This window comes from Cyprinodon tularosa, unplaced genomic scaffold, assembly GCF_016077235.1.
Source record: "Cyprinodon tularosa strain WSP-4 unplaced genomic scaffold, ASM1607723v1 ctg130, whole genome shotgun sequence".
Lineage (NCBI taxonomy): Eukaryota > Metazoa > Chordata > Actinopteri > Cyprinodontiformes > Cyprinodontidae > Cyprinodon > Cyprinodon tularosa.
This window is the reverse complement of record NW_024038115.1, coordinates 1,252,967-1,276,887: the sequence shown is the minus strand read 5'-3', so window position 1 is coordinate 1,276,887 and position 23,921 is coordinate 1,252,967. Positions and strand designations below refer to the sequence as shown.

At 37.4% G+C, this 23,921-nt stretch overlaps 1 protein-coding gene across 1 annotated transcript; it reads right to left on the bottom strand.

Moving 5' to 3' along the window:
• Positions 1-13,726: 13,726 nt before the first annotated feature.
• paip1 (poly(A) binding protein interacting protein 1) lies at positions 13,727-22,848 on the bottom strand. Its single transcript, XM_038277301.1, has 11 exons — positions 22,451-22,848; positions 20,177-20,307; positions 19,891-20,088; positions 18,375-18,487; positions 18,048-18,159; positions 16,634-16,759; positions 15,583-15,689; positions 15,231-15,348; positions 14,556-14,610; positions 14,127-14,205; positions 13,727-13,852 (listed from the first exon to the last, which is right to left on the bottom strand). The coding sequence occupies exons 1-11, from the start codon at positions 22,647-22,649 to the stop codon at positions 13,765-13,767; spliced, it is 1,326 nt and encodes a 441-aa protein (XP_038133229.1). The 5' UTR covers positions 22,650-22,848; the 3' UTR covers positions 13,727-13,764.
• Positions 22,849-23,921: the final 1,073 nt, after the last annotated feature.

The following is a 23,921-nucleotide window of genomic DNA, read 5'->3' as shown; positions in this document are numbered from 1 at the left end:
GGTAAGTGGGCAGAAGAGAAGCATTAGGTTGAGGCAGCCTTAATGATAATCAAAACATCTAGCATGAAAACATTGAAATTCCCCAAATACATCTATTATTATTTTCCAAAAGAGAATCATTTGGGATTGACAATGCACTGTGGTAGTTATTTCCGAAACAGGATTCCCATATATGTTTCATTACAAAACTAAAAAACAGATTTCTCCTCTACTTTAGCATATAAACAATGTATAAACATTACTTTAATTATACAGCAGAAATCTGTATAATAATTTATATTATAATCATAGACTGTAATTTACTGTATATTGAAGTATAAGAAATCTTTAATCATCATTATCAAATAAAATGATGATTATGATATATATAATGATATATATCGATACTGAATTCTTATTGCCCAGTCCCACTTCAAAGATTCTTCTTGTAAGACTGATTTTTTTCCTTTTCTCTTAAAATCTGAGGGACTGGGGATGAAAATTGGCAAAGAAGCTATTATCTGATACTGTGCCTATTTATTCAGAGTTTAAAGAATTTCCCCTAATTACTCTATATCAGGAATGAATTAAATAAACAGATCAAAATTAGAACTCCTGATTATGAAAAAATAAAAACCGTCAAAATTTAAAACAACATGAATTATTCAGGGTTTCTGTGATTTTAAAGTCATTTAAATGAGAAGCAACTGAACCACATGCTGCTGATCACCGCTAAAGTGGAGAATTCACGTAAATCTTTGAATGAGCCTTACTAGTGGAGAGTTAGAAAAAAAGGCTAAGCTAAAAAAAAAGCTTAAGCAAGCAGAACAATTGTTGGACTTCCAGTGTGTGTGCCTGAACTGATGCACATAAACACACCCAAAATCTGGACGTTTATATCCGCGTTTATAGTCGCGAAAATACGGTGGATGTTAATATGGCTTTTTGTCAGGAAATGGGGTTGATTTTATCTACTGGTTCAAGTTGTCCTGGAGATTGTTTGCTGGGCTGGGTATGCCATCTCCTGCTGCATTGTCCACGGTTGCAGCTCATCAGTTCATTAACTTGACGCCTCGCTCAGCTTAAAAGGAGCAGGAGGCAATTCCCCTGACGTCTGAGCATTAACCATCACTGGTAAAACTCCCAACCACTGATCTGCTCTTCTCAGTGGGGCGACAGTGACGTTGGATGTAGGAGTTTGCCCTGAAATCGAAGGGTTGACGGTTCAAGCCCCGTGTCCTTGGGCAAGACACTTCACCTGCATTGTCTACTGATGGTGGTCAGAGGGCCCGGTGGTGCCAGTGTATGGCAGCCCTGCTTCTGTCAGTGAGCCCCAGGGCAGCTGTGGCTACAATGTAGCTTGCCACTATCAGTGTGTGAGTGTGTGGGTGAATGAATGTAGTGTAGAGCGCTTTGGTCAAGTCTCCTAACTTGAATAAAGGCGCTATATAAGTACATGCCATTTACCATTTTGAGATACTTCTTAGTAGATTCTCTGAGCCTTGGAATCTACCTGAGAAATTCTTGAGCCAACCCTAACTTCCTTATGATTAATTGCTATCTCTCCTTCTCCTGAAAGTTACCATGAGCTTTCCTGTCCTACCTCAGTTGTTCCAACAATCTCTGTTGACATCTGGATACAATACCATGACGGATATCCACTTCCTATAGCACTTCCTATACTTCCCGCCTTTTGGTAAAACAAACAAAATGTCAAGAAACTACACTCACTGCAGAACAACCCAATTGCCAACTCACTTTCCCCCTAGCAGACTATCAAACTTTACCAAGTAAGAGCTATTCACACGTCCCGTTTATTTAAATTAATTTCATTTTATTTATTTGCATAGCACAAATTTCCAATATATTTGATCTCAAGACAATTTACCAAGACAATATAAATTGGTTAAAAGTTTCTGTCAAGGAAAACGAGTTGTTTTCATAGTCATTGACTTCAAAGACTCCTCTTGGATGTTGTTGCAGCAAAATTTGTGCTTTCATTTAGTCATTGATTTCTTACACCAAGCAGCGGCAGTGGAGAGGAAAAAACTCTCTTTTAACAATAAAAAACTCCAGCCAACCCAGACTCAGTGTTAGCAGCTTTCTGTTGAGACTGACCAGTGTTTCAGGAGATAGAAAAAGACATACAAAAAGAAGCAAATATACAAAAAGTAATTGTTAACTCGTTTCCACAGGTAGGCCTGTCCAGGAAAGACACAGTGCGGCAGTGGAGTTCCAAGCCAGTTTATGTCAGAGGATGAAAGGGAGCACATACAGTTAATCATAGTAAAATAAGTACTACAGTGAAAAACAGGTCAAACTAAAACATCTATAAACAAGGGCGTTGATGGCTGCAGCACAATTAATTTTCTCTCCAGGATTTTATCACAGCTGAACAGGTACCGACCAGATACTGCTACTATAATAAGAAAAAGCAGAGCGAACATTAAGTTATGGGTAGAACTTAACAAACAGTGCAGGGTGAGAGAGTAGCGAATTAACAAATCAGAAAGATAAAAAAGTGGTCCCTATGTCTTCCAACAGCCTAACCATATAGCAGCATAAATACAGAAAATAGCTCAGGATAACCTAACTATTTTGGATGGACTGAGAAAGGTAGAGTCAAAGAAAAATGTCTGTCGTGATGGAATTCTTCCAAGCTAGATTAGGTTGTTTACTCTACCTTTTCCCACATCTCTACTCAACCAACGACTGAGCAAACATCATTCTGTTTTTAACTAAAGGCTTTATCAAAGAGGAAAAGTTTTGTTCAATTGCCCGGATTCCCCTGTTCATCTCTTTCTCTCTCTGTTTTCACACGGACTAGCATCTTAAGTTATTCCTTTTAGAACATATTCATTATTGCACATTCATTGTATTCTATAAACCAAATTGATCTAATTTATGTCTTTCTGAGAGTTATCCCAGCATGAGGCTCAGAAGCCTAAACAAAATGACACTTTTAGATCTAACAAAGTCCGGACTAGTGGCAAAAAGCTATGCACAAAGCCTGTTTATTAGGAAAAAGTCAACTTTCTGCAGTTATCTACTAGAACTTTAGATGCCTGCTGAATAGTCAGTTGTTTGTGGATTAAATTTGTTTTCTGAAACATAGTCAGACAAAGAGAGCAAAACTTAAAAAGAAAACTTAGCAATGTTTCCAAGTGAAGTAATTAGGTTTAGAGGCTAAAGGCCGGTTCACACCGATTGGGTACTAATTTTTATTCTCCATCCAAATTTCTTCTATGTCACTCTGACTGCGTATAGAGGGGTTCCCTTTCTCTGACCCAGAACTGAAACTCTGTCCCATATTTGATTGGGAAAGATTATAAAAAGTTAATAAAAAATATATAAAAAAAATTGTGCGGACGCAGCAAAGTCTAAATTTATGACCAGACTGTTATGCAGCATCTCAAAACAGGACAGATAGAGGATTTTACTAGGCTTATATTATAAATATAATGTGTTTTTCTTTAGAAAAAAAAAAGGAAAATGCAGCAATGAACGCTGTGGGAATGTTATGGTATATGGGGACTGGGTGAGGCAGTGAGAGGTGATTCTCAGAGAGAGATCTGTGAATTTCGTCAAAGTTTTTATTTGTATTTTTTTCATAAAGAGTAGACAGTGACAATCTTCACTCACCTGGGCTGTCTGCACCCTATTTTGTAAGGCCTAAAGAGCGTCATTATTTTGCTGTACCGGCTTTCTGTCCTCGTGAAGCTTGTCAAGGTTCTTTTCTTTAAGAAGAGTAATAAACTGCCCTTTTTCTTTTATTGATTGTTTATGTACAATTTAGCCCTGCCTGGTTGACATGTTTGGTGTGGCTCTAATTCCGATTGTTCTCTCTTGCATTTTACAGATTGTATTTTGTATGTGGCCTAAAAGCGGATGTATTTAATTTTGTAGCCGCATCTCTTTTCCTGTCAGACCCACGAAATTTCCCATGAATTGCTGCATAGTCTGAGTAAATTAGACCTGGGGTCTATCCCAGAAGCAGTTATGCAAGCCCCTTGCGTAAAATCGTGTTGGGTGTGATCATCCCCATTGGCTGTTAATGAGCGCTAAATGCCATGACCTCATCCAACATGATTTTCTGTCGGATTGGATGCAAAATTGGATTTGGTGTGTTCAGAGCTTTAGTTGTATAATATCGTGTCATCAAAGACTACAAATGGTTTCTGATAAAGGGGTAACTTTGGAACAAACAGAACATGCTGAGCAAACAGTTTAGATTTACTTGGTCATGTATATCAGAATGTAAAATTGGGAAATGTTACATTAGGAATCATAATGATTGCAACATTTGTAAGTGACTTCAAAGGAATAGAAATTTACATATGTATAACCACATCAACACACAGGCTGGACACAGCATGACCTTATTTTTAAGTGGAAGACGGACTCCTGGATCTCGGAACTGTCCGGTTCTGAACTGCTGCTCTGACCTGGATCGGTCTCCTGCCTGCTCACTGGGGCTGCTGCATTGGGGAGAGGATGGACTGAAATGTTAAACCAGGAAAGTGAGTCACTCGGATAATCATCTCCTGTCATATGATCATGTTCACTTACCTGTGTTTCTCCCTCCAGAGTGTCAGTGATTGGGCCATACTCCGCACCCCTCCTGCAGCCGCTGTGATCCGCCTATTTTCAGCAGTCTGCGTCCCATTCCGTTTTATTATTTTATGTCATTAAACGTTCTGAAACTTCCCATTGTCTGACTTGCCTTGAATACTGGGTCTATCTGTCCCGTTTATGATATACCCTCCTGAACCCATAAGTTTGGTTGTTACAATATGATCTGGATATTGATGAAGGCACACCCAAAAAAAAGTTAGGACATGCTCCTGCTATATTGCACATTTAATTCCTCTGTGCTTTCTTTGATGATCTGCTCTGACTGTGCAAACAAGTTTGCTCATGTTTTGATTCTTGCAAACCTTTTTTTTAAGTTCACATCTTTAGTGGAAAAATTAATCAAGTCAGTGCAGAGGCCACCACAGGGGCAGGTGTTCAACATAAAAAATAACAAATATAACTGGATTCTTCTGCAAAATATTTGATAGAAACTGACAGCTTTTATAACTTACTGTACTATGATGTTTTAAATAATAGGAAGCATGGAGATATAAACTTAATCATAGCAAAACCCATATTTAGTACCTAACTGTAATCAGAAATTCCCTCAAACTTTAATATGGAACTGCACCAATGGAGTCTCTAGGCCCATATAATTTACAATTGGTGCTTGAAATCTGTTGTGTTCATAATGACTGGCCTGTTGTTGATTGTGATCACATAAAAATCATCCCATTTCCAAACATTTCCGATTTACCAGTGCAAGTCTACCATTCACTTTTAATAATTATCAAATATTATAATTAGTTAATCTGTTTTATTTTCTTTGCACCATCTCAATGAACAAATATGAAATTCTGGACCACGTCATCTCTGGGACCAGCCCAACATCTGATTTCTCAGCTGGCGTCCTGCTCTGCTCCTGCAGCCCGACCAGGGATTCTGATCTGAACAAGAACAGACAGATCCAGGTTTCCAAGAATCCTCAGAGAGTGAATGCAGGGACAGAGGTCTATGAGACCAGCAGCATGCTCAGACAGACACGCACAGATGAAGACAGTCAGGCTCAGTGTCAGTTAGGAACATAAACAAGACTTGGTACCAGGATAAACACTGAACTTTAAACTGGTCTCCTCCTAGGACCCAGGCTTACGGGACTAAAACTGACCTCACCCGCTTTCCGAGCAAAAACCCTGAGGGCTTAGCAGAGAAGAGCTGGGACAAGATCAGAAACAGGAGACAAACAGAAAACCCTCTAAATCCACTGGCCTCCAGGGATGGGAATATTAACCAGGGGACCAGGGGAACTACAACTAATGAAACAAACATGATTAACATTACATGAAAACACAACGCGAATAGACGAAGAATACACAAATAAGTAACACAAATACAAATAAATTATGATATGATCCCGATAGCTGGGCTGTACCATATATATAGCAGAGAGAGCAGGTGAATCAAATAAATGAAAATTAGAGAGCAGGGATGGAACGGCAGGTGAATTAAGTGAGTAATCAGATAAGCTACCGGGGCTGCGACCATGACAGGGTATGCATTTACCACATGCAAAGAGATTTTCAAATACAGAACTTATCTTCCATTTTTATATCTTTTTTAGTACTTTTAAAAGTTAGGTCCAAAGCCACACACAGTTAAACTAAACGTTAAAAAAAAGACAAAATGTAAATATTGAGTCATGCCTATTAAAATAACAAAAACATAATAGTATATTAGCCATCAGAGAAGATCACCCACAGACTCTTTTGCTCCAAACAAAAACAGTATATAGTATATTTAAGTAGGATCATAATCCTAGTGAATCGATTGCACAGATGATAGTTTGAAGTGTATTTTCTCGCTAAAAATGCATTAAAACTACTTTTTCCCCCACTCATTAAACAAAATAAAGCCAAGTCACTTCCTCAATTGCAAGGAAAAGAACAGAGCAGCTCAAAGCCCAGAGCCTCAAATATCTGAAGCATCTGACTTCAAAATGCACAAGTCTCCAAGTTGATAAGTTGGACGCCTTTTTGATGCACAAAGTGCTTTTGGTGTAAATGCACCACAAAAGTTTACACAAATGTTGAAAAAAATTCTCAGCATTAGTATTAAAATTTATTTTTAGACATCCTGCTTTCCATGTCATCATCACACTAAAGGTCACACTTTGTCTAAGAGGTGTTATTTGCGCAATTTGCTGTTACTATTTTCATTTACCATCTTAGCCCTTACCAAACTTCTATTGAGAGAGCATCTAACACGGATGCATCATTAGATTAGAGGTACTTTAAACTGAAAAAGTCTGCAGCTGCACACTGCAGCTGCAGGGGGGAGGAAGGGCACCACCCAATCACTGACATTCTAGAGGGAGAAACACATGTAAGTGACCATGATTATCTAATGAGAGATGATTATCTGTGTGAGTCAATTACCTGGCTCATCAGTTCAGTCCATCCTCTCCGAGGAAGGAAGAATCCAGCCGATGGACTGCCAAACAAGGAGCGGTGCAAAGCTGTCCAGAGTGTGCCCAATGCAGAAACCTCAGAGGACAGGTAGGAATCCAATCCAGGTCAGAGAAACAGAACAGACAGGAACAGTTCTGGAATCCAGTAATAATAATAATAATAATAATAATAATAATAATAATAATAATAATAATAATAATAATAATAATAATAATAATAATAATAATAATACTTTGGACTTTTAATGCACTTTATATTTAAACAAATCCCAAACTGCTACATCGTAAAACAGGTAAGTGCTAAATAAAAATACATGGAGAGCATGAGAAATAAAGAGTAAAAGAAAATAACACTGGTACATGAGTTACTGCATAATATTTTTCAAATAGGCTTGTATTTACTTTTACTTTATTTCAAAAATAATAATTTTTTCTGTTTATGTCTAAAAGTAATGGTTATTTCTCCTATGGTAAAACACAAAAGCTGTTTTACTTCAAATGACTTCACAGATAAATTGTATATTTGACAGCTCTTAAACCAACTAATCAATATTTTATTTAAAGAGTAAAATAATCAAAAACAATAAAAAAAAAAAATATAAAAAAAGGGGGAAGAGTTCAATTAAAAGCTCTCCTAAAAAGGTGGGTTTTAAGGCCACGTTTAAAAGCATCCACAGTCTCTGGGGTCCTCAGGTGGCCATGGAGAGCATTCCACAGCCTGGGAGCAGCTTTAAAAGAAAGCCTGATCTCCCATTGTATGAAGCTTTGTCCTTGGAGGTTTCAGCAGATATGTAGTAAATCGGAGGTTACGTGTTGAGGTCTGTGGGGTGAGCAGTTGCTTAAGGTATGGTGGGGCATCACCATGGGTGCACTCGTGGGTAAGGAGGGAGACCTTTTACTCAATTCTGAGTGCGACAGGAAGCCAGTGAAGGGATTTGAGGAAGAGGGTGAGATAGTAGTCAGGGGTTTCGATCTGCACAGGAACAGACAGATCCAGGGTTCCAGGAATCCACATAGCGTGAAGGCAGGTTCAGAGTTCCATGTGTCGAGCAAATGAGCTCAGAGAAAAACTCACAGATGCAGACTGGCAGAATCCAGTAGGAGTCCAAGACAGTTCAGGCGAACAGATCAGATGGGAACTGACAGGCACAGCGGTCAAAAGGAGAAACAGAATCAGGTAATCAGAAACCATCTTGCAACAAAACAAGAAAACAGTCCATATTGTCTTAAGCGGGGTGTAGGCACTGCTAGACAACAATCCATTGCTGACTGGAGTGTCCGAGTTGTGCGTTACAATAGTAAGGGCAAGAGACAACAACAGACTGCACAAGGAGATGGGTAGCATGTTGGGTTAGGTATGGCCAGCTCTTTCTTCTGTTTAGTAGTATCAAGTGACAAGATTCAAGAAACTGATGTAAAATGATCTTTAAAGTCAGCTGGTCAACAATCATGACACCAAAGTTTCTTGAGACAGGAATCCAGTCTGGATGTGAATATTGTGGTGTATGGCCGGTTTGGCTGGGAAAACAAGCAGCTTGGATTTTGAGAGATTCAGTTGGAGGTGAAGTGCTTTCATCCATTTTGATATGTCAGAGAGAGAGTCTGTGATGTGTGCTGAGACTGTGTGGTCATCAAGTGGAAATGACAGATAGAGCTGGGTGTCGTCAGCATAACAGTGGTATGAGAAACCATGTGATTGAATGATCTGGCTCAGCATGTTGGTGTATAAGGCAAAGAGAAGAAGTCCCATTACTGAACCTTAAGGAACCCCTGCGGTGAGGGGGTGCACTGCAGAAGTTTTAGCAATGATACTTTATGATCAACCAATATGGTTTGATTCAATCCATTAGTGTGCTCTCCCTGTGAAGCCCATACTTGAGAGTTTAGACAGAAGAATGTCATCATTGACTGTGTCGAATGCAGCTGAGAAGTCTATCTATTCTATTCTTTCACAGATAACAGAGCCGTTTTATTAGAGTGGCCATTTTTAAGGTTCTTGCTCAGGGATCCAGAGTGGCAGTCTGTGGGAGTGGGACTTGAACTCAGAACATCTGGGATCCAAGTGCAATGCCCTAACCACTAGACCAGTGGTCTCCAACCCTGGTCCTCAAGATCTACTGTCCTACAGATTTTAGATGCATCCCTGCTTCAACACAGCTGAATCAAATGATTGATTACCTTTTCAAGCCATTTATTTGATTCAGCTGTGTTGAAGCAGGGATGCATCTAAAATCTGTAGGACAGTAGATCTTGAGGACCAGGGTTGGAGACCACTGCACTAGACCAACAGTCCCCCTTAACAGGTGCTCAATGTGGAGCAAAGAGACTCTGTGGCCTCACTGACCTCAAGTAAGGAAAATCTGCTGGAGTTTGGAAGAGCGGATGCAACATGGGAAGAGAAGGGGTTTGGCGAAAGTTGGTGGAGGTTTCTGCGGAAGGAAATCAAAGGTGGGAGCAGAGGGAGTTTTTTGGAGGCTTGCACTGAATTGAAGAAAATAGTGATCAGAAAAAATGCAGTGGTGTGACAGATAGGTCCTCTATTGCACATTCCCTTGAGAAAATGAGATCAAGCACTGTGCTGGCTTTGTGAGTAAGAGGACTGCTGACTAGTTGTAGGTCAAAAGAGGTCATTGATGTTAAAAAATCGGAGGGAGTCAAGGTGGATATTCATATCACCAAGGACCATTGTGGGGCAATCAAATCCATGAATCAAGCAGAGTATGATGTCAAGATTTTCAAGAAAATCATAGTTGTGCATGTAGGCGATATATGGCAATCATGCAGATATTGACCGGTACATTGACTGGCATGGTATTCAAAAGTGTTGTATTTGATATTAGGCATCAAATAAGGTATATAATCTCATCTCTATGCCCAAAATTACAAATACATCAGTCTCCTGATGTATAAATACATCAGGAGACTGATATTTTATTTAAATTTAAATAAAATATTGATTAGTTGGTTTAAGAGCTGTCAAATATACAATTTATCTGTGAAGTCATCTGAAGTAAAACAGTTTTTGTGTTTTACCATAGGAGAAATAACCATTACTTTTAGACATAAACAGAAAAAATTATTTTTGAAATAAAGTAAAAGTAAATACAAGCCTAATTGAAAAATATTATTGTATTAAAGTTTATTTGATAGGGACAGACACACATTTACATAGACAAACTGAATGAAACAGCAGTCCCATGTTTGCATCATGGTGCAATAGCAACAGCTAATTCGCAGCACTTGTCCCATGCAGTAACTCATGTACCAGTGTTATTTATTTCATAATTATATGGATGTAAATTATACTTACACCTTGTTAAGATTATTTTTTAAATAAGTCTAAGTGTTTAATGGGCATTTAAGGCACCATTACAGCTAATATTTCAATAATTTAAGATCTGAAGTGATAATGAATGAAACATTAAGGTTGTAAGGAAATTAAGAAAAAAGCAACTACAGTATACTTTGTTTTGATGTGTGTGGAATACATCAATCCTTCTTAATATTGCATTTTTTCTTATATTACACTCCCAGTTGAAAGTGTTTAGATACTTCTATTTTTGCTGTAGACAAACTAAACTCGTCAGCATCTGACAAACAAAATGGAGGAAATTTATGCTAATCAAGATTCTGGTAAAGGAATGGAGGCAATTTACGGTAGTTTAGATTTTTGCTTATCCGGTGTGCATAGCTCCTGATACAAATAAGACTGACTTGTGAGGGGCTCTTTAAAGTCGGTTTATAACAATTAAACAAACAGATTGAAAATTAAATCTACATTCTGCAAAACAATACGTGAAACAATATTGTAATATATAACCATCATTCTCCCTCCACTCCAAATGCACTTGAATTATTGCTTATTGTTGCTTTAAATCCTTTTTTTTTTTTTACCTTCCTGAAAAAAATCCCCAAGACAATTAGAAGAAATGTTGCCTCAAACTTTCTAGAAACCTCCACCATCCCTCATTATTGCCTGCTTATTATTCTAACACTCTTAGCTCTTCAGCAAACAAACTGCCTTAAGCTATTCAGCCAACTGTTTGTCTATTTATTGCCTTCTTTAACTAGGGATGTAAAAAAAGATAATTAATTTATGAACAAGAGTTGGATAATCTTACGGTATATTAGATAAAAATTAGTTCCATCCAATTAATTTAAAATTGCCACTGAGAACTTTACATTCAGTGTTATCCCAGTCCACTAGAGGTCGTTATTTATCTTAACCTAAGCCTCACTGGTATTTTCCAGAGAAATAATGCCAGAGCAACAACATGCTAGAGCATAATCATCAGTCAATTCAGAGTTTGATCTGGTTTAGTTGGGGTTTATTTACAGTTTAATGGGGCCAAGCAGGAGGAACTCACTATATATATTTACACACTGCTCAAAAAAATTAAAGGAACACTTTGAAAACCCATCAGATCTCAATGGGGGGAAAAAAATCATACTGTTTATTTATACTGATATGGACTGGGTGATGTGTTAGGAACAAAATGATGCCACATCTTTTGATGGAAATGAAATTTATCAACCTACAGAGGGCTGAAATCAAAGACACCCCAAAAATTAGTGAAAAAAAATGACTGAATGCGACAGGTAGTCCATATACGGTAGCTGAAATTTCATTGCAGCAACTCAACATGGTATTCAGTAATTTGTATGGCCCCCACGTGCGTGTATGCATGCCTAACAACGTCGGGGCATGCTCCTAATGAGACGACGGATGGCGTCCTGGGGTATCTTCTACCTGATCTGGACCAGGACATCACTAAGCTCCTGGACAGTCTGAGGTGCAACCTGGAGGCGTTGGATGGATAGAAACATAATTTCCCAGAGGTGTTCTATTGGATTTAGGTCAGGCGAGCGTGGGGGCCAATCAATAGTATCAATTCCTTCATCCTCCAGGAACTGCCTGCATACTCTCGCCACATGAGGCTGGGCATTGTCGTGTACCAGGAGGAACCCAGGACCCACTGACAATGGGTGCAAGAATTTCATCCCGATACCTAATGGCAGTCAGGGTGCCGTTGTCTAGCCTGTATACACTACCGTTCAAAAGTCTGGGGTCACATTGAAATGTCCTTATTTTTTAAGGAAAAGCAGTGTACTTTTCAATGAAGATAACTTTAAACTAGTCTTAACTTTAAAGAAATACATTGCTAATGTGGTAAATGACTATTCTAGCTGCAAATGTCTGGTTTTTGGGGCAATATCTACATAGGTGTATAGAGGCCCATTTCCAGCAACTATCACTCCAGTGTTCTAATGGTACAAAGTGTTTGCTCATTGGCTCAGAAGGCTAATTAATGATTAGAAAACCCTTGTGCAAACATGTTCACACATCTGAAAACAGTTTAGCTCGTTACAGAAGCTAAAAAACTGACCTTCCTTTGAGCAGATTGAGTTTCTGGAGCATCACATTTGTGGGGTCAATTAAATGCTCAAATGGCCAGAAAAAGATAACTTTCATCTGAAACTCGACAGTCTATTCTTGTTCTCAGAAATGAAGGCTATTCCATGCGAGAAATTGCTAAGAAATTGAAGATTTCCTACAACGGTGTGTACTACTCCCTTCAGAGGACAGCACAAACAGGCTCTAACCAGAGTAGGAAAAAGAAGTGGGAGGCCGCGTTGCACAACTGAGCAAGAAGATAAGTACATTAGAGTCTCTAGTTTGAGAAACAGACGCCTCACAGGTCCCCAACTGGCATCTTCATTAAATAGTACCCGCAGTAGCCTGTTTGTCATCATGATCAATGTACACAACATGCTCTTCTGGAATAGGTTAGTCTGGTCTACCTGTCAAATAACTAAGATTAAATCAGAACGAGACACTTAACCACCTTATAAAGAATTTATTGCAAGCGAACAATGCTATAAATAATATTTACAAACTATGAAACATTTGTTCAGATGTGATCTATGGATTGCTGGTAAACAGTCTTTCAGTCTTGATGAAGCTAAATTTGAGCCTTGTGGCCAAAACATGCAGGATATGAACATATTTAACCAAAAATTCAGGAATCCAGCTGTATTTTAATGGGTTTTTTGGGGGATTTATATATATATATATATATATATATATATATATATATATATATATATATATATACATATATATATACATATATTATTGGGATTTAAGTAAAACCTTTTGGAGTGAAATAGCTTCTAAAGATTGTACATTCAACATTGTGCACAACTTATCATACAAATCCAGACCACACTTGGAAACCTTTAAATCTTTACTATTAGCAACTTAAAAATGCACTATAACACAGTGGAGGAAAAGGCTGCATTGTCTTTACGGATATGAGAAGAAACAGCTGCCTCACCAATCTATAGTGCATTTTTAAGAAAACCACAGATTTTGTTAAATGAACACATTTAAAATCAACAGATCTGTTAATCAAAAGGTAGCTCTTAGGAAAATCCACAGCACACAAATTCCCTCTTGGCATTATGTTAAAAACAGAAGCAGCTCCAGGAAGGACTTCCAAACAACAAAACAAAAATAAAACAAGTCAACATTCTGAACTGCTAACCCTAACCCACTGATTCTCCCACATTCCAAGTAACGTCAACTGATGGAAGTTCCAAAAGTGCAACTATAAACAGATCCTTATTAAAAAAAAAAACTAAAATAAAAAGGTTTCTGGGAAAATGTGACCTCATCCCGATGTTAGTTGTCCTTTGTTTTTCAGCATCCCAGCGAAACACAATGTATCTTCCTGCTTATATCATTGCTGTCGCTTCTTCTCAGACTCCAAACAAAAATTCTCATACGCCTCTTCAATCTCAGGATCCATCTCATCCTCAAAGTCGTATCTGTACAAACAAAAAATCCAGACAAATCTTTGGTTAAATGACACTCAGCAAGCGGCATCTTTCTTATAGTCATTAAAGAGCTTCATGCAGAATTAGGATTACTGCATCCCTCCTCTGGACATAACTGGTTCATTGATTCTGAACAGTAGGTCAATGCCTGAATCTAAAAAGTTTGTAGCTAATAATATCCACTTTTCTTCAAGGAGTCACTCAGACAGAAGACGTGTGGTTTTATTTCGGTGCTGTGAAGAGGATGTTAGCTAAGGCTACTTACTCTTCGTTGCCATTTTCACCATCAACCTCATGAAAGTAGTCTTGCTTCTCTAGGAGCTCTTGATATTTTTCAGCATACTCTGAAAGCAGAGAGGCTGAATTTAAGGCACAACAGAGACTGAGAAATAGACGTGTTTCTGCTGAAACATAAGTGGGCAGGAGAGCCGCCTCGCATGATCCAGCAAAAACGATAAATAAAAAAAACATGTCGCATGACAAACATGTAAATCACAAAAAACAAAAATCCATTATTGTTATGCAAAAGATAATGTGCTGAAGCAGTTATTTCCAGGATTGCTGTATGTGTTTAATTAGAAAACTAATGTCGACTATTAAAATTTACCAGTGAAGAAAACATCTAAATAACTTTGCTTATCTTTCTTTTTGGGTTTCATCAGAGGTGACATTGAGATTTGATCCACAGACTCACCAGGATCTGCTGCTGTAAAAGGTGTGCCATCTTCAGTGTAGAACGTAGGTTCGTTCTAAAGAGTAAAAAACATAACAGCACTGTGAAAGGAGAAGAATAGAAACCCCATATAGGGGATGTGGAACAGCAGAACGTAGAACTGTACTGAGACATGTTCCGTTAGATCAGTCCTGACCACAGAAGTACTGGTCAGAGAATCATATCTAAGCTATAAGGTTACTGACAGACACAACAATAGGTGTGGATGATCATGCTGAAAAAAAAAAGACTCAATCTGCCATTTTCAGCTTTGCTGTTTAACGTGAAGTCAGAGGAAACATAAGATGCAAGAAGCTATTTTATCAAAGTCCTCTTAGCCTTCTGGGAAACAGTGAAGGAACAGTCTATACTCTAAAAGGGAAACAAACAGAAAATACTGTTTCAGTGATGCTACAGGGCTTTTTAATAAACGGAAAACACTAAAAATATAAAAAGCATATTAAAGCCCAAAATAGATTTCTTTACAAACTTATTCCAATTACTTTTTTTCCATGTTTATAAAACTTCTCTAATATAACATTTTAATCTGCCTAGATTAAATTGCACACAAGACTCACATCCATTGATCTTTACTTCAAAAGCAAAAATAAAAGTACTGAATGAAGAATAAAATGAAATAAAAAGTCGGACACTGACCATGAAGTAGTTTGGGTCGTTGTCTGGTGTGGCGTTACTGGTGGCAGCAGCAGAACAGACTCTGCCCCAGTCGCTGGACCTCAGCTCCACTAATTTTAGTAGCATCTGTCTCACGTCCCTGAGGACAACAAATAAAAAGTTTTAGTCAGGAGGTACTGCCCTACAGGACTGATGATCTTCTTTCCAGCTGCTGACTGATGCACAACAACTATAGAACTGAGATCACCTAAAATTATTTACACAAACTATTTACTCTGTTAAATGGGTTGGGTTTGGGATGACTGCTTTCTAAAAAGATTTTTTCCACACAAGAATACTTCAAGGTAAAGATTTGGATATGATATATACACACCTACTGCATGTAGCATCCAGGAGAATTGTCTCAATTCTTTGGACCAGTTCATCCATGTGTGGCCTCCCACTTGCTTTCCAGGCGTCATCCAGGATTGAACCGGTCAACTACAGAACAAAAACATGCTTATCTCCTCTTGAAATGCAACATAAAACTACATGAGAGGATGTGTTTAGTGATTCATCCTCCATGACGATCATCTCCACCTCTAAGGTTATTTGTTATTGAGACAGAAAAGCAGAGTAAAAAGGTCAACAACCAGATGCAATTTAAGTTTCTCTGAACAAAATGTTCAAAGGTGGATACAATTAAGCTACCAGATATACAGACTGTTTCTCCAAATAATTGTTCAGGAATGGGTTGCTCTCCAGAACTCAGTGAACTCCAGGGTGGCTTAAGAAGATGCTACCTGTGCAAATAGTCATAAAATGTCCTTGCTTCTAAGTATTCCACCTTCCACTATCGATGGTGAAATAAAGGGGAAGCAATTGGGAATAACAGCGACTCAACAACTTATCCAGTGATTGACCATAAATCCCTGCAGACCTTCATGTGGCCTTCCCATTAGCTCTGGAATAGTGCATGTAAAGCTTCATGCGATGGATTTTAGTGGCTGCAAACAAATGGCTGGCGTGTGAGGCTCAGGAGGTAAAGGTTCTTCTTGTAACCTAATATCTAGTGTTGAAACAATTAAACGGATTAATTGATGATTAAAATAATTGTCAACTAATTTAGTCCCAGTAATCGATTAATTATTAAATGGAGTATAGAGACTGTAAAACAGGCCTTTACCTGACAGAGCAACCCATTTAAAGCTATAATTGTATCAAAATTGTAAGAAAAAAATACATAAACATTTTGCATTTAAGATAAAATATGAATGATTTGCAAAATAATTGTTAGTTGCAGCCCTACTAATATCTTTATTTCAGCTTTTTCCTTTCCTTCATTCCTGCTCAGGAACTGGGGATGGAAATAAGCCAAACGGCTAGAATCTAGATAAGTAACCCAACAATAAAAATGCAACAGCAAAAACACTTGATTACAAAACCTTTAGTAGCTTGACAGCACAGATGAGGTTTGCATCCACAGGGTGTGAAAGCAGACTCTCCAGCAGGTCTTTAAGAGCCAAGAGGAGAATTTCTGCTCTGTTTGGAGGCGCTTTTCCACTTTTTATCTAGACAAGAAACAAGGTTTAGACACCAGATGAGTTCACTTCCGTTATATCAAAAACAAGATTGTCCCTTTACATCTAGAATAGATCAAAATAAGAACATTTAAACATGTTACTAACACAAAGGATCTGCTTTCTAAAGTGAAGCACTTCGTTTTACAATCAGAAATACAAATTAAACATGATCCCAAATCAATTACCAATTAAAGATCAGGTTTCAAATAAATCAGGTCAATGTTCAATTTTTCTGAGTTTATAAATAAAAATTTGAAATTTTTGCATTTTATTACGTTCGGTTATTAGTGACATTATAGATTACATCTGTTTTTTAATGGATATTATCACTTTTCAAACATGTCAGTGTTGACATGTTTACAATAAATACCAAGTTTCTGCGGTTTAAAGTCCCTTCAATTAAAGGCACACTATGCAACATTTTTCAGTTAATGTGTTCCATAACGTTTTGGATGATGAAATGAGTCATTTCAGGTTGAACAAAGGTATTCTCGGCCGCCCTGGTGGTCTGTGGGGGAAATACCGCACTTGCAATTGCAGGAGCACCGACCCGCACCCACAGGCTCAGAAGTCTCGCGAGAGTCAGTCTTGCTTTACGTCAAGAACTGCTACACCCCCCCCAGTTAAAAGCATGCTCGTTGCTAGCACAGTGGCGATCTTTGTGCAGTGCTGCTTTCACACCGGATGCAGCAAAATCGCGTCTGCTGCTTCATTTTTACTGCTTGTACCAGTTAGTTCTGACGCGCGGCTGAAGCAGCTTTGCTGCTCTGGCTGTGCGGTGCAAAAGTGTGTCTGGAAAATCAACACCGGTTGCATAGTGTACCTTTAAAAGCCATTGACCACAGGCTGCTGATCTCTGCTGGTCAGCTGGCCTAAACACCTTTTTTCTTCAAATTATAACCAAAGGGGAAAAAACAAAGGCTGGCTTTATGAAAATACCTCTGGTTTTAAAATCACAGAGTGTGATGTAAAGCAAATGAGCATCATGAAGTGAGTATAACTGCTATAAGTGTAGGTGAAAAAAAAAATCATTAAAAGGCTAATGTTTTTAATTTTTTTTTTAAATAATAAAATCATTGTTTTTTTTTTTTGTTTAATAAAAAAATGCATGTTTTAAAGCTTTTTTTGTTTGTAAATTTGGATATCGCATCAAGAGAATTTCATGGGACTAATTGCCAGGAAAACTATCAGAAACCTTGGTCCATTAAAAAGGCCCATTACCAACAACATAGTGCATATTTTAAATAGATCCTGAATTACAGAGAAGCGCTCTTACCTCCAAATTTAAATAGAGCTCTCCCAGAAATAACACAAAGGAGTGAAATTTCTTCTGAACCTCCGGGTTTCCTCGAACAGCTACATTTCTTTGCTCGTACTCTAATTGACATCTACAACAGAAAAGCAAACATCTTTATTAATGGTGTAAACAATTACAAATCCTACGCCATGCTATGACCTGCTGTGTGTTACTAAAATCATTTCTAGTAAAACCATCTTCAAAATATTTTATGGTTAAAAGAAGCATATAAAATTAAATCTCAAGATCATATTTAAATTCAATTTTGAGCAGTTTAAATTAGTATAAAACCAGGAATAAGTTTACCGCTGCAAAAGCAACCGGCGAAAGTTGCCACTTTGCGGGCTGAGGGTGAGGTGATGGGACAAGTAATTACAAAGTCTGGCTCCGGTGTAGGCGAAGTTCGGGATTGCAGTAGACTGGGAAAAAATGGAAAAACAGGTCAGTTTCAACAAATATATGGTGAAAAATATCTTAACCCTTTATTGGGTACTCACTCAGATCCTTTTAAATCTAATTATTAAGCTACCGGTAAGAGTTTTTACTGGAGGAAAGGAAAATCCCAAATTACTTTTGCAACATTTAATAATTTTTTGATGAAAAAATAAAAATCAAGGTCAATGTAATTTCCTAATATGTTAAAAATAACAAAAGTGCCTCTACTGTAAAATAAATTCATTAAAAACAGAGTAACTTTCTGTTACAACCTTAGATGACTGAAATGCGGATTATAGGCACTTTTTAACTTACTTTATTAATTTTTTGAACTAAACTTTTTGAAATTTTCAACTTTTTTTACTTCACTTCTTAAGTGGATAACATACACTGATCTCTATTTATTTACTGGATTACTGATAGACCCCAAAAAAACAAAAAAAAAACTGAAGTCACCTGCCACCATCTGGGTAACCCCCACTTTCACAGAGTCATGCCAAAAAAATGCCTGTAATGTAATGTAATTACTAAAACAATGTAATCATTACATATATATTACATGTACATCAATTTTGGCACATCATCAGATAGTGTGTGCGTATCATATTCTTAACATCTGACTATAGTATTACTATGCTCCATTGACTAACATTGTTGTGATGGATTTGTATAATACGTTATATTAGATGATTTATAGTCTTCATGGACTTCATACTGACTATGCAATGTTATGTGCCTATTTTTTTTACCTTAAATAAATACTAATCTACTAATGTTATGAAAGAGCAAGTGTGTGTCAAAGTAATTTCTTAATCTTTATTTTAAAAGTCTTAAGCCCCCCGGAAAATGACATAATCATTCTTCGATGCTGTAGCGCATGTATTATACGCATTCCGAACAGTCTAACTAGGGAGTACCAAAATGGCGGCCGGTTACTTCGGAGCACCGTGTACTACTAAATGCCAGGCAGCAATCCAGTGAATAAATAGAGATCAGTGGCAACATATCATTCAAGGATTCATTTAATTGGTCAAATGCCAAAATGACACGTACTGCCACGTAGTAGAATCTTTGCAGAATGGTTGGATATAAATTTTGAGCTTCTAGACTTTACTGACTCCATTTACAAGTTCTCCTACCTTTAAATCATGGAGGGGTCTAAAGTTGTCATCATAGGTGGAGGTTTTAGTTAATTGCCTTAAAATAAGTTCTTAAAATAAGAAGAAATTGTTCATCTTCTTAAACGTTGACCTTAAGACGAAGTGCGTTTTTGCTTTCACCATAGCTGTTTATAATAAGTTTAACAATCATTGGATACCACTGATTAAGAACACTTTTCAATTATTTAAAAAGTGAAAACAAAAAAGAAAGATGTTTTTTTCCAAACCTGTGTAAAGATCAGCTCCACTAGTTCCTTTAAAAGCTCTTCTGTAGTGACCCAGCAGTTAAGCATGCCGGTAATGTTTTCAACGTCAAAATCAAAGGAGCCAGGAGAGGAGCTCAGGTGATCGAGGAAATCTGTGACTGTATCAGCCAAGGAGGACTCGCTGTAATAGCTTTCACTATCATCATAATATGCAGGCTCCTACACAAAAAAAGACATACATAGTAATAATAAACAAATGTAAGAGAAATCTTTTTGAGAAAAATTTAAAGGAAAAACTTTCTCTCACTTCATATGAGCTCACTCCAAAGGGGACAAACTCTGGAGCACTTGCTGAAAGCGTTGATGTCCTGACCACTGAGTCCATTGAGGCATTGCTGGCGCTAACACTCTGTAGAGGGCTGCTGAGCGTTTTATGATCTGAAAGAAGAAAAAATCTAATTAGAAGAAACGGTTTGATACAATGGTGCTACTAGTGGTTTTCCTGAAATTAGGATGAAAGGAAAAATTTTACTTGCTGAATAATAAAACAGGAAAGCAAAGCTTCACACTTTTATAAGTCTTTAAGTTCCATACATGCAAATACGTTTAGAGCAACATACATTCTTCTCAGAATCAGAAAGAATAAAGAAATTAGGAGGAAAATGTGTACGTTTCAGGTTCAGCATAAGGGAAGTTAAATACAAGACTTTTTAATGCCACTTAAAATAAAAATGTAAGACCGACTTTACAAGAAAAACCTGCTAGCGACAAATTTACCCCAAATGTTTAACATAAACCATTACTTTCTGGCCCAGAAGATATGTTTTATGTCCATATAGGAAGAAAGCTAAAAACAAACAAATAACAGATATATTTTAACAACTACTGAACTGAATTCACTAACTTTGTTTTGTTCCCTACTCAATCCCTCTACTTCCATTGTCGGCATACCGCCAAACATTATCTTGAGATTTAGGTCTACTGGAGTTGTTGGTGATGTGAGAGATGCTGTGGAGGCGTTGCAGAGACAAGGGTGGAACAGAACGAGAAATAGATGCTGCTTCTCCATAACCTGATTTTGACGCTTTGAGTTTCATGCTTCGCAAATGCATCTCCACTGCCTTGATTCCCATCGTGCTTCATCTACATTCCCTGGTAGTGGTTTTAGCCATGTAGAAAACTCTTGGATGTATAGCCTATTTTTCTTTTTAATTTAAACTTCCCCATGTTGTCCAGATAAAAAGTTACTGGCACATCTTTTTTATTGGTTTATTGGGACGGAACCTATAGTGTCAATTATTTAATTGTTTGATATGGATTACAAAAATAAAATCCTATTAATGATGTAAAATAATGTTAAGACCTATGAAAGACTGAATTAAGACATTTTTAATACCGATTAAGGCCTTGATTTTATATTGAAGAATGCAATGCCTTTTAAAACTTTTTAAGGATCTGTAGGAACCCTGAGGTTTGAAAATGGATCTTTCTACATTACCTCAGCGAACTCAATTAATGGAGTTAATGGAGAAATTGAGAAAGCTCAAAGAATTACCTTTTCTGAACTAAAGATTTAGTTATTCGCAAAATAAGCTTTATCTGTGGAAACTTCTTCATATCTGTGTTTCCTTAGATCAACCACCTTCTGGCATCTGCAAACAGGTATTCCAACTCAGGCTGATTCCTCAACAGTCCTCAGTTTTAATGTTTTTGTTAGTTCAACAGGTGAGAAATTGCTACACTTCTTAGTTCTGATCGATTCTAGGGTGGTTCCTTCATGTTTGTGTCAAACACAAACACTAGAAATTAGATGATTGACACTAGAAATTAGATGATCCTGTTTGTTAACTAATGGGAAGGCCTTTGACACATCCACAGAACAGCTACATAAATAAAAACCCTGTTACAGCATTGCCTTATAATCATAAATAATCGTATTTCTGGATTTCTTTTTTAAGTTTTCCCCTGTAAAACATTAGCAAAATACACAAGACTTACAAAATATTTAAAATATGGATAATTTTTATTTTTTTTTTAAATCAACAATTTGTAATGAAGAGGAGCGATCTACCGCAGGGACTGGGTGAAAAATGTGCATTTTTAAAAGAAACGCTAAAATATTTTAAACATAAAGTGATCTATAATAAACAAATAAAGATCTAACACCGGAAGCCTCACGTCAAAGAACACACTGTTTGTTGTTGATTTTGAGGAATATATTATCACTTTGAACCAAAATCATGTGCTGAGCATTTTCAACATAGCATAGTTACAAGCAGCAAAGGCCTCACATTTTCAGCTTTGCAAGCAGTCTCACTGTCCCCACCTTATTAAGCAGTGGCGACAGCTGAGCTTTTATTAGCTGCAGCATTAGCAACCATGTGATAACAGAACATTTCGCAACTCCAAACTAAAAGGTCAAATATGACAGCTTCGGGTTAAGGTCAAATAAATCACTGATAAATCAAGAACGATCAAAATCTGTTTGTTTACACTGTGGGAACAACTCTGTCCTCAATAGTGTGTTCCAAAGTGGGAAATCGAATCTGAAAGTAGCTAAATTAGCCATGTTAGCTCCCACCTCCACTGGGTAATCCAGCAGCCGAGTTGATGCTGCTCTCGGGGAAAGGATGGATGGTTCGCGGCTGTCTCAGCGGTTCTCTTGGGTTGAACACCGCGGTTTTAGCTTCGGCGCCTTTGGCGTTAACTGCTAGCCCAGGATCCATTGATGGTCCGCGGGTTCTCCCTGCTCCAGGAGCTCGGTCAAAATGATCGTTCATGACAGCTTGTTAAGTATCAGAGCGGCATCTGAGGAACAAATATCGGCTTGACTGTTTGTTTTTTTGTGCCTTTAAGTGTTAAACTTTATTTGTTATCATAGTATGAACCGTTCTATTCCCCTTTCATAGTGGCCGTTTCCCGCTAGCCTCGTATATGTGTAAGCTAGCAGCATAACTTTTGGAGCTACTTCCTTCCCCAACAAACTTGGTGGCGAAACAATTATCGATCAGAAAGATAATGTCCCCCTCTTGTGGCGTGGAGTGGAAGCTCGGGGACAACCAGAAGCAACGTTTTTCTATGGAAATTTAATATTGAAATGTCTGAAATTTGATTAAAGATAACGAAACAATATAAAAATAGTGGTAAAAAATGTCTGACTTTTGAAGTTTGTTGATATTTTAATTGCAATTTAATATGAATTGCAGGTAGTTTAGTTTACTTCAAGCAACAAACATAGAAACTATTAAGCCAACTAGAAAGGTTGTCTTCCCATTCATCGACCAAACTTTAGTTATATAAAATGTTCTTATTATGATAAATTACATAATATTTCCCTGAGATTTATTTGATGGTGTTTTTTAAGCTATTATTAGCTATTATCTGTAGCTTGCATGTTTTTCATTTTATTTTTAATACAAATTATGTTTTTACTTTGTACATTTTCCTTTACGATGGTATGCCCTTTTTGGAAAACACTACAATGTTTTTATTTCCTGAGATTTGTTTTTGTAGTCTATTTTGAATTTTGTTCTTCATTTTTTTTTTTATCTTGCATGTATCTATTTGAGGGATTGTTCTAGAGCAGTGTTTTTCAACCCTGATCCTTAAGGCACCCTGCTCTGCATGTTTTGGATGTTTCTGAGCTTCAGCACACCTGATTTAGATGATTGAAGTTCAGCAAAGCCTGATAATCTGCTATCAATTGATAACAGGTGTGTGAAAGCTGGGAAACATCTAAAACATCTAGGGCAGTCTGCCTTGAGGACCAGGATTGAAAAACACTGTTCTAGAGTCAACGTTAAAATGCAGGCAAATATGTACTGTTGCCACATGCTTATCCAGCAGGAGCGAGTCTTCCAAAGTCAACGACTCTAAGCGATCGGCTGGTTTTCCTCAGATAAAAAAACGTTTTAGCAATCTGACTGTAGGATCTGATTAATCGTCTCTTTAAAGTGCCTGTGATGACACGTTGGGAATTGGAGCTATATAAACAAACTGAATTTAAACTGAATTGAATTTATTATATAGTTTACTATATTCTACATTTTAAA

Bases quoted from the DNA above. Each gene is read 5' to 3' on its own strand.
- paip1 (XM_038277301.1), bottom strand. From the start codon at position 22,649: ATGAACGATCATTTTGACCGAGCTCCTGGAGCAGGGAGAACCCGCGGA. The intron at 15,349-15,582 runs GTGTGTATATAT...TGTTGTCCTCAG, and splicing joins CTGGATGCTACATGCAGTAG to GGACGTGAGACAGATGCTAC. The intron at 13,853-14,126 runs GTAAGTAGCCTT...TTGTTTGTACAG, and splicing joins GGTGAAAATGGCAACGAAGA to ATACGACTTTGAGGATGAGA.